Below are 16,803 nucleotides of genomic sequence, written 5' to 3'. Positions count from 1 at the left end.
TACTTACTAGAGCAAGTTATTTTCAACATTTTGTGGACAGTCTGTAAAATGAGGATGATAAAATAGTGGCCAACTTTATAGGGTTTTTGTAAGTATTAAATGAACACCTGTCGGGTGTTTAGCATGATATCATAAATGCTCAGTAATTGTTAGCATTTGTTACTTTCTAAATTAAATTAAACCTTCTGTTAAGGCTGCTGTCGGAGGAGAGAATTGGTTAAGAAAAGACCTTTTCAAAAGAGGTGGATTAAAACTGTTATATGGCAATCACTGAGGATGGGATTCCAAAGAGGAATAACTTTATTTTCTACTTCAAGAATTTTAACAGTAAGCATTCTTTAATTTCATGAGTAGCAGTCCACCCTCCAATACTAAAAAGCACTTTTATGCTAAAGATGTTTCTGTTTGTCTTATTCATGATAGGAATACTTTTTTCTCTCTCTCTTTTTTTTTTTAGATTTTATTTATTCATGAGAGAGAGAGGGAGAGGGAGAAGCAGAAGCAGGCTCCCTGCTGAGCAGGGAGCCTGATGAGGGGCTCCCAGGACCCTGAGATCATGACCTGAGCCGAAGGCAGACACTTAACCGCCTGAGCCACCCAGGCACCCTGGAATATTTTTTTCTTTTTAAACAGTGTGATTGTAAGAGGCATTGTAGGACAATCCGTGTTTTGCTGTTAAGGAAAGATGAAGCAATTTCAAAATGGGTCTCACTCAGTAACAAAACTTACTCCAAGTACCAGTGTTGCAAGTATTATTGTTCAAGGTAGACCTTTTATTTCTGAAATTTTAGCTAAAAGAGTGAAACTCTTCAGGAATAGGAAGAGACACACACACAAAATACTTAGTACAGTTGTAGCTTTTCCATTTCCTGATTTTAAAAGTACAGTTTTTTAAAAAGTACTGCCTGCACACATTTGTGCTTTTTCTTTGGTCTCTGTTGATGTGGATCAATTTCTTTATTTTACAGTAGTGTCTTTGGTCTTGGAGAGATTAAGTGACTTTCTCAAGTTTAACACTTGAATCAATTAGAGAAAGGTGTTTTAATTAAGAGATTAAATGACACATTGTGATAATGGATGTAAAAAGCTCTTTGTGACTCCAAAGCACTTTGTAAATCATAGAGTACTCTGTAAGTATGAGTTATTGTTACAGTAGGAAATTACCCTGAAGCAGTGTTGGCTTCCAAGTTGATTATCCCAAAGTAACAGAATGGTTAGGTTCAGTGACCAAATTCATGTGCTCGAATCACACATTTTATTGAATTAATCACAAACATACAATGACAAGTACCGTTAAAAGATGGCTATGTTAAGACATTCAGGATAAGATTCAAGTGAAATGCCAGAGCCATACCACCCAAATCCTGCATTGCACATTATTAGTTTGTCCAGTCTCTCTCAGTGCTGCATCAGTTGTCTCTGGTCACAGTGTCGTTACCAGGACCTGAGTTGAGGGTGAGCAAGGGGAATTAACATGGAAGGTTTTCAGATCCAAAATTTGCTCTGTTGAAGAGACTGAGGATATTGACATTTGAACACAGCTGTAACTTGCTGTTAACCTGCAGAGCTATTTTTCTGCTTGTCTCTGGCAGATGACACTTGAGTTTAGAATGGGTATCCCCAGTGGGCGTTTGACTGAGGGATGATAAAGCTCTCAATCTGAATTTGTGGCCTAATCCATGCTTTGTGAATATTTAAAGTTTGCTTGATCTTTCGTGCTGTCCTTTGCTATTTATATGTAACACTTGCTTTGTTCCATCCATTTTACCTATCTTCAAAACACTGTGTTCTGTTTTTCTGTACTTTTGGCCTACTGTTTTTGCAAAAAGCTATCTTCACTTCTAATACATCATGTAAGCTTCGCCTGTGTTTCAGAAGTTACTTGTTTACTATCTTTGCTTAGTTTCGTCTGTCTTCCTTGTTTCTCTTTTCTGTATAGCAGATTGAACATTCTTAAATAATACAGCAAACTCATTTCACAATTATCATTAGTATTATCTTCGACAATTACAGAGAACCCTTGCTTTGTTTTGCTCTGTTTTGGTAGGGAACTGATAAATCCTGTAGCATAGGAATCTATACCTATAAGGAAGGGGAAAGTTGAGTTTGAATGCCTTCAGTTCTTTATATGGATATATTTCATTGAGTTTCCTTCTTTCATTGTTCAGCTGTGGATGAAAATGTCCAGATTATATAGAAAAGACAATTTCTTAAAAATGATTTGATGCTGCTGCTTTGTCTGGGGAAAGGCATCTTTTGTAGCTAGGGCCAGAAATCCTGTATATCTCTTCTACTAAATCAGACCCTTTAGAAAAAGTCAAATGGAACTCTTGCTGGAAAATAATCTGATTAGAAAATTCTTTGCTAGGGAATTGTGGGGAAAACTCAGAAAGCAGTAAGTGGTTTAATGTTATAGAATTGCTGCTGTTTAATAATAATTATGTGAAATCAGAATCTAAACAGTCATATATGTAGTAAATTATATATATTCCTTGCTATTTTAGTGAATATACATTTACAAAGTTGATTTAATTGTGTTGAGCTGTGATAGTGGAACAGAGTTGTGGAAATGACAACGTAAATAATAAACATTTCTTTTTTAATGTTATGTGTAAATTGAGTATAACTTGATTGTTTTTAATTTTATATTTAGTATAATTTTGAAAATGCATCTCAGACATTTGATGACCTTCCAGCAAGATTTGGTTACAGACTTCCAGCTGAAGGTTTAAAGGTAAGCAAATAGTAATATGTAGTAAAAGCACAGGTATTTAGTAAGGTCATTTTTATTGCTCTTTATTTGTTTAAAGAATGAAAATATTTCTTACTATTATCATAAAATCCACACATTCATTTGTAAATGGTTCAGACTATTCAAAAGGTATAAAGAAGAAAGTGAAAATCACCTATGATTGTATCATTCTGAACTAGCCACTGTTAACATTTTGGTATGTATTTCAGACCTGTTTTCTAAGATATGTGCTGTATGTCAGGTGTGTGTGTGTGTTTATAGATATATATGTTTGCATATATTTATGTGTTTACTTATATAATGAATCTATATTTTAATACTAAATAGAAACATGCTACTTGGTTTCCAGGCCTTTTCACTTAATTCTCTATCTAGAACATCTTTTCATGGTATTAGAGAAGAATCTGCAATGGCTGGATAGTTTTGCAATATTGTGAAATACTATGGGTTTTTGAACATTTATTTGTTTAATTTTTCATGTGGATTTTTAGGTTGTCCAGTTTTTTCTTTTATAAACAGTGCTACAGTGAATGTCTCCTTTTTTGTGTATTTGTCTATTTATTTGCATAAGATACATTTCCAGGGGCGCCTGGGTGGCTCAGTTGGTTAAGCGACTGCCTTCGGCTCAGGTCATGATCCTGGAGTCCCAGGATTGAGTCCCGCATCGGGCTCCCTGCTCAGCAGGGAGTCTGCTTCTCCCTCTGACCCTCCTCCCTCTCATGCTCTCTCTTTGTCATTCTCTCTCTCTCTCTCAATAAATAAATAAAAAATCTTTAAAAAAAAAAAAAAGATACATTTCCAAATGTAGAATTGCTTTGTATATGGAATACATGTTTAAAATTTTATTATATATTCCAGGTTGCGTTTTGAATGTTTGGAACAATTTAGAATCCTACCAATAGTGTCTGAGACTGTCTTTTTTCCCTACACCCTCTTCAATACTAGATATTACCAAATTTTAGTTATTTGATAAAAAAATTCTATTGAGCTTGAACATCTTAGTTTTTTGCCGTGTGTGTGTGTGTGTTTTAATGTATACATGTGAATGCAAGAGTGAATTGCGCCTGTTAATGCTCTTTACCCATTTTTATTTAATTTTTTTTTAAAGATTTTTTTTATTTGAGAGAGAGAGCGTGTGTACACAAGCATGGGTCAGGGGTGGATGGGCAGAGGGAGAGGGAGAAGCAGACTCCCAGCTGAGCAGGGAACCCAAAGAGGGGCTTGGTTCCAGGACCCTGGGATCATGACCTGAGCTGAAGGCAGATGCTTAACTGACTGAGCCACACAGGGGCCCCTATCTGCCCATTTTTAAATTAAAATGTCTATTTTTACTGATTTCTAAGATTCTTTATATACTGGAAATATTAATCTATTATTTGCCATATCATATGTCTTTCAGGTCATTTTTTCTGGTTTGTCCTTCATCTTTTAACTTCGTTTAAGGTTTCAGTAATTTTGTTTATGTAGTTAAAAATTACTATGCTTTCCTTCTACATCTGGGGTGATGGTTAGAAAGTCCTGCCCCATTGCAAGATGAATTTTTTATGTTATATAAGTTAGAATACATGAAATTGTATGTATGTACCACAGAATGTTTTCAGGTTGTTCTTTCTTAAAATTTCATAAAACTACTGTTATCGTTTAGGATGGCAGGCACCTTTGGGAGGGGCATATTAGTTTTTAATTTTTTGAAGAGTTTAAATTATTAAAGAAATTCCCAGCATTGTAGGACTATTGCTCATTGTAAAAATATTTAAACAGAAAGGAAGTATACAGAGGAAAAAGGAAAAGCCTTCCATTACCTCCTCTTCATCTATACGTGTCAATCCTACTTCCCTCTTCAACATTAAATATCAGGGTGTTATGTGATCCTATAGACCTTCAGAAATTTTTCTGAATATGTGGTGCTTTTTAGTTCATAAATTTATGAACTCAAAAAGTTCATAAGTGATTACCATTTGTATATATGAAAGGTTTCTTAATTTTTTTAAAAATTAACATATAATGTATTGTTTGTTTCAGGGGTACAGGTCTGTGAGTCATCAGTCTTAAATAATTCACAGCACTCACCATAGCACATACCCTCCCCAATGTCCATCACCCAGCCACCCCATCCCTCCTACCCCCCTCCACTCCATCACCCTCAGTTTGTTTCCTGAGATTAAGAGTCTCTTATGGTTTGTCTCCCTCTCTGGTTTCATCTTGTTTCATTTTTTCTTCTCTTCCCCTGTGATCCTTTGCCTTGTTTCTCAAATTCCACATATCAGTGAGATCATATGATAATTGTCTTTCTCTGATTGACTTATTTCACTTAGCATAATACCCTCTAGTTCCAGGCACGTCATTGCAAATGGCAAGATTTCATTTTTTGATGGCTGCATAATATTCCATTGTATATATATACCACATCTTCTTTATCCATTCATCTGTCAGTGGACATCCAGACTCTTGCCATAGTTTGGCTATTATGGACATTGCTGCTATAAACACTGGGGTGCACATGCCCCTTGGGATTACTACATTTGTGTCTTTGGGGTAAATACCTGGTAGTGCAATTGCTGGGTCATCGGGTAGCTCTATTTTTAGCTTTTTTTTTTTTAATTTAATTAATTTATTTATTAGAGAACGAGCGAGAAAGAAACAGCATGAGAGGGGAGAGGGTCAGAGGGAGAAGCAGGCTCCCCGCTGAGCCGGGAGCCCGATGTGGGACTCGGTCCCAGGACTCCGGGATCATGACCTGAGCTGAAGGCAGTCACTTAACCAACTGAACCACCCAGGCGCCCTCTATTTTTAGCTTTTTGAGGAACCTCTGTACTGTTTTCCAGAGTGGCTGCACCAGCTTGCATTCCCACCAACCATGTAGGAGGGTTCGCCTTTCTCTGCATCCTCGCCAACATCTGTCGTTTCCTGACTTGTTAATTTTAGCCATTCTGACTGGTGTGAGGTGGTATCTCATTATGGTTTTGATTTGTATTTCCCTGATGCCAAGTGATGTTGAGCACTTTGTCATGTGTCTGTTGGCCACTTGGATGTCTTCTTTGCGGAAATGTCTGTTCATGTCTTCTGCCCATTTCTTGATTGGATTATTTGTTCTTTGGGTGTTGAGTTTGATAATTTCTTTATAGATTTTGGATACTAGCCCTTTATTTGATACGTCATTTGCCAATATCTTCTCCCATTCTGTCGGTTGTCTTTTGGTTTTGTTGACTGTTTCCTTTGCTGTGCAAAAGCTTTTTATCTTGTTGAAGTCCCAATAGTTCATTTTTGCCTCTGTTTCCCTTGCCTTTGGCGATGTGTCTAGGAAGAAGTTGCTGTGGCCGAGGTCGAAGAGGTTGCTGCCTGTGTTCTCATCAAGGATTTTGATGGATTCCTATCTCACATTTAGGTCTTTCATCCATTTTGACTCTATTTTTGTGTATGGTGTAAGGAAATGGTCCAGTTTCATTTTTCTGCATGTGGCTGTCCAATTTCCCAGCACCATTTGTTGAAGAGACTGTCTTTTTTCCATTGGACATTTTTTCCTGCTTTGTTGAAGATTAGTTGACCCTAGAGTTGAGGGTCCATTTCTGGGCTCTGTTCCATTGATCTGTGTGTCTGTTTTTGTGCTGGTACCATACTGTCTTGATGATTACAGCTTTGTAATAGAGCTTGACGTCCGGAATTGTGATGCCTCCAGCTTTGGTTTTCTTTTCAACATTCCTCTGGGTATTTGGGGTCTCTTCTGGTTCCATACAAATTTTAGGATTATTTATTCCAGTTCTGTGAAAAAAGTTGATGGTATTTTGATAGGGATTGCATTAAATGTGTAGATTGCTCTAGGTAGCATAGACATTTTAACAATATTTGTTCTTCCAATCCATGAGGATGGAACGTTTTTTCCATTTTTTTGTGTCTTTCTCAATTTCTTTTTTTTTTTTAAGATTTTATTTATTTATTTGACAGAGAGACAGCGAGAGAGAGAACACAAGCAGGGGGAGTGGGAGAGGGAGAAGCAGGCTCCTGGCTGAGCAGGGAACCCGATGCGGGGCTTGATCCCAGGACCCTGGGATCATGACCTGAACCGAAGGCAGCCGCTTAATGACTGAGCCACCCAGTCTCCCCTATCTTCCTCAATTTCTTTCATGAGTATTCTATAGTTTTCTGAGTATAGATCCTTTACATCTTTGGTTAGGTTTATTCCTAGGTATCTTATGATTTTGGGTGCAATTGTAAATGGGATTGACTCCTTGATTTCTCTTTCTTCTGTCTTGTTGTTGGGTGTATAGGAATGCATCTGATTTCTGTGCATTGATTTTATATCCTGCCACTTTACTGAATTCCTGTATGAGTTCTAGCAGTTTTGGGGTGGGGTCTTTTGCGTTTTCCATATAAAGTATCATATCATCTGCAAAGAGTGAGAGTTTGACTACTTCTTTGCCAATTTTAATGCCTTTTCTTTTTGTTGTCTGATTGCTGAGGCTAGGACTTCTAGTACTATGTTGAACAACAGTTGTGGTAGTGGACATCCCTGCCATGTTCCTGACCTTAGGGGAAAAGCTCTCAGTTTTTCCCCATTGAGAATGATACTCGCTGTGGGTTTTTCATCGATGGCTTTTTATGATATTGAGGTTTGTACCCTCTATCCCTACCCTGTGAAGAGTTTTAATCAAGAAAGAATGCTGTACTTTGTCAAATGCTTTTTCTGCATCTATTGAGAGTATCATATGGTTCTTGTCCTTTCTTTTATTAATGTAGCGTATCACATTGATTGATTTGCGGATGTTGAAACAACCTTGCAGTCCAGGTTTCTTAATTTTTATAATGGAATCAATTCTAGCTAATTTACCCAGAAAGGGATTATGAAGGGATACAGATGTCTAGAGTATTGAAGCAGGAGAGCAAGATTCTTATCCCATAGAGTTGAAGAATGAATCTCATGGACAGAGGAGAGTGAGTAAAGCAATAGAAGTTTATTAAGCGAGGATACAGAAAAAGCTCTGAGAAGTGAGAGGGATCCTAACAGGGTTGTCACTGGGGGCTTTTGGGGATGGTCTTTTATAGAAAGCTAACCAGGGAACTTAAGTCCTTTTAACATCTCTATTCATAGCACCATTGAGCAAGGACTAGTGATAACACCTTCAATGGCTTTACTACCTTTTTAGGGTCCCAGTAATTTTGCTGGTCACATGTAGCTGTTATAACAAGGCCCACTTCAGACACCTAGGACAGGATGGTCTGGTTTGTTCCCTTATCTCTGGTTTCCTTTCATCTCCCACATTTTTGAATTTTGTCATCCTGATCCCATGGCCCCCTACCTGTCTCTCCCTACCTAGCCCCACCTGTCCCTTACTCAGTATCATATCCTGGAGAAGCAGTTTCCAAATTGTCAGGAACAAAACGCAGAACCTCCTTGTTTGATAAGGGATTGATGCAGCCGTTGACCCCCAAAACATAGCACTTTTCTCCCATCAGGAAGCCTCTGTGATCTTACTTACTTCAAAACATACTGCCTCAACTGCCACCCAAGCTGAAGAAATACCCTTTGCCAGACTGTTTTCTCAAATCTAACACCTTGATTTTTCTGACTGTAGGCCCTCTAGTTAACTAGCCACATACTTCAGTGAAATACTAGCTATAATGGAAGCTGGTTAATATAGTTTAGTTTTTGTTGTTGTTGTTTTTGTTGTTTTAGTCTGCTTTGTAAAGGTGGAATTCGTAGTGTGGGGAAAGTGGATTCAGAAAATTTGGGGCATTATGAATGACAGATACCCACTACGATGTTGATGGGGTTTTGGAATATAGGTGAGGTTCAGGGGGCGGAGTCCGGAGCCGATGACTAAGACATCTTTGATGCAAAATGGTGGTTTATTAAAGCTCGGGGACAGGACCTGTGGGCAGAAAGTGCTGCTGCACTGGGGTAGTGAGGGGTGGCAGCTTACGTACTATGGGGTTAGGGGAGGTAAGGAAAAAGGGAGGTTTGCAAAAGAACTTTCATGTGCTAAAGAAGACTCACAGGATACTGGAGGCCTTGCCATACATTGTGAAGTTAAGGTTGTTTACCCCTCTAGTAAGGCATTAACATTAAGATAGTTGGGAACTTCCTGGAGGAACATTACACTCTACCCACTTCAAGTATCTGTCGATGGGCTGCAGGTTATAAAGACATTTAATTGTATCTACATTTCCTTCTGGAAGCTAGGTTAGTGATGATAGGAATGCTTTGTTCTTGTAGCTTGCTAAGACATTTGTAAACTGAGGGAGACTCTATAAGTTAACTATTTGTTTTTCCTTTAGGGCAGCCAGGAGTGTCTGAGGAATGTCACACAGATCCCATGGGCGGGGGAGGGGGGGTTGTGGGGTGTCAGCTTCTGCTTTGTCCTCTGCTTGCCTTCTGTTCCCTCATCAGTGTTACTCTGTAATTTGACTCCCTGCACATCCCCACCCTTAGCATTATGTCTTGATAGCTTTCCACAGCTGCACCCATAGATCTAGCATGTTTCTATTAAGCACTGCATGGTATTCTAATATGAAGGACCATAGTTTATTAGTCGTTTCACATTCACAGATATTTTTGTTTCTTATCCACAATTAAGTTATTTCTCTAAGATAGAGGTTTAGAAGTATAGCTGATGAGTCAATGGGTTTGTACATCTAAAATTTTCATAGATACACTAAATTACCTTTCCAAAAGTTTGTACTGGAAAAATAAAACAAGACAAAACCAGAGAGGGAGACAAACCATAAGAGACTCTTAATCCTAGGAAACAAACTGAGGGTTGCTGTAGGGGAGGAGGGTGGAGAGATGGGGTAACTGGGGGATGGACATTAAGGAGGGCATGTGATGTAATGAGCACTGGGTATTAAATAAGGCTGATGAATCACCGACCTGGACCTCTGAAGCCTATAATAAATTATATGTTAATTAATTGAATTAAGGTAATTAAAAAAACCGAAAAGGTTATACTGATTTGTTCCCATTAACAGTGCATGAGAATACCCATTTTTCTACACCCTTTTCAACACCAAACCTCATCTATATTCCAATACCACATCATCAGGAGGATCAGACTTTTCTAGGTTTCTTATTTATATACTTTTCAGAAGTGACTTGATAAATAGAGGAGATAATTGATATGGATTTTGGAATATAGGTGAGGTTCGGTAGGGTGAAGTCCGGAGCCGACGACCAAGAAAGAATTCTTGAGACATATTTGGTGCAAAATGGTGGTTTTATTAAAACACGGAGACAGGACCTGTGGGCAGAAAGAGCTGCTGCACCGGGGTTGTGAGGGGTGGCTAATTATATACTTGGGAGTTGGGGGAGGTAAGGAAAAGGGAGGTTTTCAAAAGAACTTTCATGGGACGCCTGGGTGGCTCAGTCGTTAAGCGTCTGCCTTCGGCTCAGGTCATGTTCCCAGGGCCCTGGGATCGAGCCCCACATCGCCCCACATCGGGCTCCCTGCTCCGCGGGAGGCCTGCTTCTCCCTCTCCCACTCCCCCTGCTTATGTTCCCTCTCTCGCTGTGTCTGTCTCTGTCAAATAAATAAAATCTTTAAAAAAAAAAAAAAAAAAGAACTTTCATATGCTAAAGAGGACCTACAAGTTACTGGAGGCTTTGCCATTGTCAAGGTTGTTTTTCCCTCTAGCAAGGCATTAAAGTGAAGACCATTGGAAGCTTCCTGGAGGAACATTATTATTATTATTATTTTTTTTTTAAGACTTAGTTTATTCATTTGAGAGAGAGAGAGGGAGCACAAGCAAGGGGAGCGGCAGAGGGAGAGGGAGAAACAGATGCCCCACTGAGCTGGGAGCCGGAGGTGGGGCTCGATCCCAGGACCTGGAGATCATGACCTGACCTGAAGGCAGATGCTTAACCATCTGAGCCACACAGGTGTCCTGGAACCTTATATTCTGCCTGCCTCAAGTATCTGTTAATGGGCTGTAGGTTATAAGGACATCCAATTTCATCCACATTTCCTGTAGGTTATTGATAAGAATGTTTTTCTTGTTAAAAAAAAAAATTGTAAACTGAGGGAGACTTAGGTCCTGCAGGACTATAATCTCTAGAAGTTTAACCATTTGTTTTTCCTTCCCTTAGCTTTAGGGCAACCAGGAGTGGTTGAGGAATGTCGCATATATCCCATCCATGGGTGGGGATGGGGGTTGTAGGGTGTCAGCTTGTGCTTTGTCTTCAGCTTGCCATCTGTTCCCTCATCATGATGATTACTAAAAAATTGAAAACCAGATTTATCTCTAAGGAAGCCTTAATAAGCTTAGCATCAGATTTCCTGAGTATAGCTATCAACGGCAAATCTTATTTTCAGCAAAATACCTTTTGGGCTAGATATATCATGATCATTGTGTATGATGTTTTTGTAATCTAGTACTTAGTGTATGTTTTTCATGTTGATGAGAAGACATAGAGGATGAAGGTCATGGGATGCAGATTTGTCCTTGACTGTATCATTCTTAATATCTATTCTAGATAATTTGTACCTTTTATGATATGATATGTATCCTTATATATGATTTCTCTTAATCATTATTCTTAAATTAGCACCCGGTGTTATCACTAGTTAACTTCCCACAAACTAGACTTATTTGAAAATTTACTAGTAACTTCTTCCGGATTCTTTCAGAAGAAATGATTTTGTTTAATACAAAGGCTTGAGATTAGAAGAGAAATTTTTTTTTCTCTAGTGAAGGAAAATGCAAATACTGCAAGGAAATATGGTTGTTTGGATGCCTTATTTGTGATGCCTCCTTTGCTTTCTTTGTAAGGAAGATGCTTAATAGCACTATTGTATTTTCCCTCCCAAAACACTCGATAGTTTTGTGATATGAAGAAGTCTTGGTTAGGCTGAATATACTTAGCTTCCTCACTCCTAGGAACTGTTAACTGTCATAATATCACCTTAAATTTGTAGACTAAAGCAAAGGTTAGAGTTCCTTTTTTAAAGGATAAATAGGAAATGGAACCATTAAAATAAGAAGTAACACCACACCTGTTTATACATAAAATAGGAATTCTGAAATCAAAAGACATTTTTCAAATGCACGAAGGTATAAAAAGAATGCATCTTCAGTGAATTTTGAGCTTTTAAAATCTTTTCCTGTTAATTTCAAAGGTAATGATTACTCATTCATTCATTAACTTTATCAGGGAATAGAGTGTTTCATTAGATGTGGAAAATAATGAATTATTTCATTATGACAATTTATTACTTGGAGAAAAAGTGTGGAAGGTAGGGAGAGAGAGTAAGGGGGAGGAGGGCCTGAAGGAAAGCATGGAAAGTCTACCCTCCCATCTTATGTATAATTCCCCAAATCTAACCTTGGCTCTTTTTCTTCCACAGTTTGGGTAGTCTCTTCCATCATCCTTGGACCCACCCACATTATCCTATTTAGTTTCCAACCACATTGTAAGTCAAAGAAGACGAAGATGTCTGATCTCCTAACTCCACACACTCCCTGCACTTCCCTGTTTCATTACTGGGCATCTTTGTTGTTTGTTCACTTAGTAGTTTTCATTAGATTTCCTTGCTGGCTTTCTCAATTTGATATGGTAAAAGTAATTTTTAATTTTTCTTCCCATGAAAAAATATTTTTCTAATTATAAGCAATATATGCTTACCATAAAAATTAAGATGATAAAGTACATGTATAAAGACTATGAAAATCATACATAATTCTACAACGAAGAGATTATAGTGGTAGACTTGGGTATAACTGAGTTTTTAGAGACCTATTTATGCCTTCATTTTATGTGTTTATGCTATTTTGCAGCTTCTTAAAATTTGGCAAAATCATGGCATATCCAATATCATGGATATCTTTTCATGTAAATATATTATGCATTCATGTCATCATGCAGTTTTTAAAATATTTGAATTACATCATAATGTAACCAATCCCCTGTGTCATTGGTTGTCATTGTGTTTAGGTTGCTTTCACTTATTAAAAATTATTAAATATTTCAAACACAGAGTAAGGGAATACTAGAACATCCTGTATACCTACCACCTGGATGTTCATATTTTGCATTTTTTAAAAGAAGAAATAAAATGTTACCAGTACCATTGAAACATTTTTTTCCCTTCCAAATTCCATTCCCTTATCTTCCTCCTCCTAGATAATCATTATCCTGAAATTTAGATCTTTCCCATTTATGTTACAAAACATTTTATCTTATATGAATCTATAAACATTGTTGTACCTGCTTTTAAATTTTGTTTATTCTGGTTTTTAAACTTGCTTTTTTTTTTCACCCAGCAGTGTATTTGAATTTTATCTACGTTGTTATATTGTCTGCATTCATTTTGACTGTTGTATAATACTTCATTTTATGAATATATCATTTTTTCATTATTTTATTAATAAATATGTAAGATGTCAGTTTTTTGCTATTATATCTTAAAAATCTCTCCTTGTGTATATTAAAATTAGATGTCATTTCACACTCATCAGATTAGTGAAAATAAAGAGTCTAACAATGTCAATGGCCAGCAAGGATATGAAAAACAGGTAGTCTTATATATTGCTGGTATCTGAGTGTCTGACCACTCTGGAGAGTTTGGTAATAATACCTTTTTTTTCTGAGTGATAACTTGCCATAATGAAATAATTCATTTTTTCCACACTCAATGTATTTCTCGCTTAATAAATGAATCTGTGATCATCGTCTTTGAAATTAACAGGAAAAACTAATTACCAGTATTACCACCCTTATTACTTTGTACTGTTCTATTTTTATCTGTTTACCTGTGCGATCCGATCCCTTTTTGCCAGTCGCTATTCTCTTTGAATACTTAATACTGAAATAATTTCTGTAGCTGGGATATGACCATTTTCATTAGTAATTTTAAGTTCTGGTCCCCTTAATCAGATTGATAACCAGTTTGTGTTCAACTTCAGTTAACCAGATTATGTTCAACAGTGACTGAGTTATTATGAGAAGTTGCAAATGGCAAACAATGTGAGTAATGAATGATTGAAGGTCTGTTTCTTTTTAAAAAAACAAAACAAAACAAAACCATATGTTTTTGGCTTCATTATCAAAGAATTCCTTTTAGTCAGGATTCACTTTTGTTTGCAAAACTGAGGAATTTCTCTGCTGGCTCTTAAGTTTTCACAGATTTACTTTCTCTATTTGTTTCTGAATTCTTTTGCTATCAAAGATTTTGTTAAGAGTTTTGTAATTGATTAACACATTTAAAGCTCTTATGTTCTTAGAGGATCTGTAAAGTACTACAGAATATAAAATATGAATAAATATACCTTACTGACTTGTTTTGATGATTTGTCAATTTAGAAGGTGATCTTAGAGGGTATGTATTTCCAATATAAGCTCAGTCCACTTAGTTTCTCTAAAAACAACAGGAATTCTATCTTGTTGGTTGTAGCAGATCCTACAAGTATACCATAGTCTTTTGAGCTTTCGATTTTTTACTTGTTGGTGCAGTGTTTAGATTGGAGTGACAGTGTTTGACTGGATTTTTTTCTTAACAAGACAATGATGTGGTTATGATGGTCGTGTGGCATGTAACAAATTTACTAAAAGGCATTGTCCACCAGAGGGCACAGTCATTTTGTTTTTTAAAATGTCAAGATATGGTCTATGGAGTGAAGCATTATCTGTGTGTGCTGAATGGGAAACACGTAACAGATGTCTTTTCTTCATAGAGCTTGAATATCAGAAAGTCAGAATCCTGACAAACAACTAGTTTTGTGTTAAAACTCAAGGCAATAATCTTTAAATCTTTATCAATTATGTTGTTTTTAGGAATTAGATTTGATAATAGAAGAACCAAAGGATTGTCAACCTGATCTGTTACAATATCTCTTTATTTAACTATTTCAACATGAATTTGAGTGAAAAGGGAATTATTCATCTCCTTTCCTAGCTTTATCCTGGAAACCATGATTTATTACCCCCCCCTTCATTAGTAAGCTATTATGTCTGCAGATTACTGTGAAGGGGTAAACTTAGGGAGAAGACATTTGTTAATTTACATATAAATGTGAAATTCTATTTGCAATTAAGTTAATCTTATTTTGATCATATAAAGAAAGGTATAGTAGATATTTAACAAGTTAAATTATATTTAGATGGGACAGCCAGTATTCTAAAACCAAGAGGTGATCAGATAGGCATTTGGAATATATTTCTACTTACCCAGTGTGATCTAGGAAACAAAATAGAAAAAGAAAAACAAAACCAAAAAAATCTCCATAAGATAAAAACTTTTGTTTTCTTGTTGTCTGCAAAAATAATACTAGTTACAGTGGACTGGAGCCTGCGCAAAAAGGCTATCCCCTTCAAGAGCATTCCTGAAACAAGTGTTTCTAGATGACCTTGTATTAGGTAATACATATATATTCGACAGATAATACTTTTTTGGGTAAGAATTTAACCAACAACATTAATAGTAAAAACAGGAATATTTAAGATACAACCTGAAGTTATACTAAAAACCATCTAGTTCATTGACCAGCCTCATGCCCTCATTTTTTTTTAAGTTTGCTGTATTTTTAAGTAATCTCTACACCCATTTTGGGGCTCAAACTCATGACCCTAGGATCAAAGGTTGCATGTTCTTCTGACTGAGCCAGCCAACCACCCCATGTTTTTTTTTTTTTGTAACAACTTTAATGAGATATAATTCACATACCATGCGTTCACCCATTTAAAATGTATGTTTCAGTGGCTTTTAGTATATTCAGAGTTAGCAGTTATCATCACAATCAATTTTAGAACATTCTCCTCCCCTGCAAAAGAAACCCCATACCCATTGGCAGTCATTCTCCATTTCTTCCCAACCCCTCCAGTTCCAACCCTAAGCAATTATTTATTTTTTGTCTCTATAGAGTTGCCTATTCTAGACATTTCATTTATAAATGGGATCATATAATATGTAGCCTTTTGTTTCTGGCTTCTTTCACTTAGCGGTTCTTTAAGGTTCATTTGTTTTGTAGCATATATCAGTACTTTGTTCCTTTTGATGGCAACTAATCTGTTGTATGTGTATACCAGATTTTGTTTACCTCTGCATCAGTTGATGGACATTTGGGCATTTTTATTTTTTGAATATTATGGATAATTCTGTTATGAACATCAGTGTACATGTTTTTATGTCTGTTTTTATTTCTCTCAAGGATTCACCCATTTATTTTTAGAGAGAGCAAGCACAAGTGGGAGGAGGGGCAGAGGGAGAGGGAGAGAAGCAGACATCCTGCTGAGTGTAGAGCCTGTTGTGGGGCTTGATCCCATGACCCTGAGACCATGACCTGAGCCAAAATCAAGAGTTAGACGCTCAACCAACTGAGCTGCCCAAGTGCCCCTTTTTTCTCTTGAGTATATACTTAAGTGTAGAATTGTTGGGTCATATGGTAACTCTGTAACCCCGTAAGAAACTGCCAGATTGCTCCAAAGTGGGTGCGTCATTTTCAACTCCCACCAGCAGTGTGTGTAGTTTCCAAGTCCTCCCATTTCTTTGTCAAGACTTGTTCTTAATCTTTTTTTTTTAATAGACATTCTAGAGTGTGATAGCACTTCACACCCACTAAATCAAAATGTGGTTGTGATTTGCATTTCCCTAATCATTAGTGATATTGAGCATCTTTTCATGTGCTTATTGGCCAGTCATATATCTTTTTGAAGAAATGTCCATTCAAATCTGTTGCCTATTATATCTATCTATCTATTTATTTATTTATAATTTTAGGTGGTTAACATACGGTGCATATTGGTTTCTGGAGTAGAATTCAGTGATTCATCACATATAACACCCAGTGTTCATCGTAAGTGCCCTCCTAATACCCATGACCCATCTAGCCCCTCTCCCACCCAACTCCCTCCATCAACCCTGTTTATTCTCTATTGGTAAGAGTCTCTTATGGCTTGTTTCCCTCTCTACTTTTCATCTTTTCCCCCTTCCCATATGTTCATCTGTTTTCTTTCTTAAATTCCACGTATGAGAGAGATCATATAGTATTTATCTTTCTCTGACTGACTTATCTTACTCAGCATAATACCCTGTAGCTCCATCCATGTACTTGCAAATGGCAAGATC

General features: G+C 36.9%; 1 protein-coding gene across 6 annotated transcripts in view; it reads left to right on the top strand.

Annotated features, from left to right (window-relative positions):
- The window catches only part of RNF13 (ring finger protein 13), a 219,542-nt gene that overhangs the window by 82,410 nt on the left and 120,329 nt on the right, over window positions 1-16,803 (top strand). For all 6 annotated transcript variants that reach the window (XM_078070449.1, XM_078070446.1, XM_078070451.1 and 3 more), the window contains one exon: window positions 2,654-2,734. In XM_078070449.1, the coding sequence (XP_077926575.1) occupies window positions 2,654-2,734 (81 nt within the window). Of the gene's footprint in view, window positions 1-2,653; window positions 2,735-16,803 lie in introns of those variants that run through there.

This window comes from Halichoerus grypus, chromosome 1 (assembly GCF_964656455.1).
Source record: "Halichoerus grypus chromosome 1, mHalGry1.hap1.1, whole genome shotgun sequence".
NCBI classification, from domain to species: Eukaryota; Metazoa; Chordata; class Mammalia; order Carnivora; family Phocidae; genus Halichoerus; species Halichoerus grypus.
This window is presented reverse-complemented; position numbering and strand designations above follow the sequence as displayed.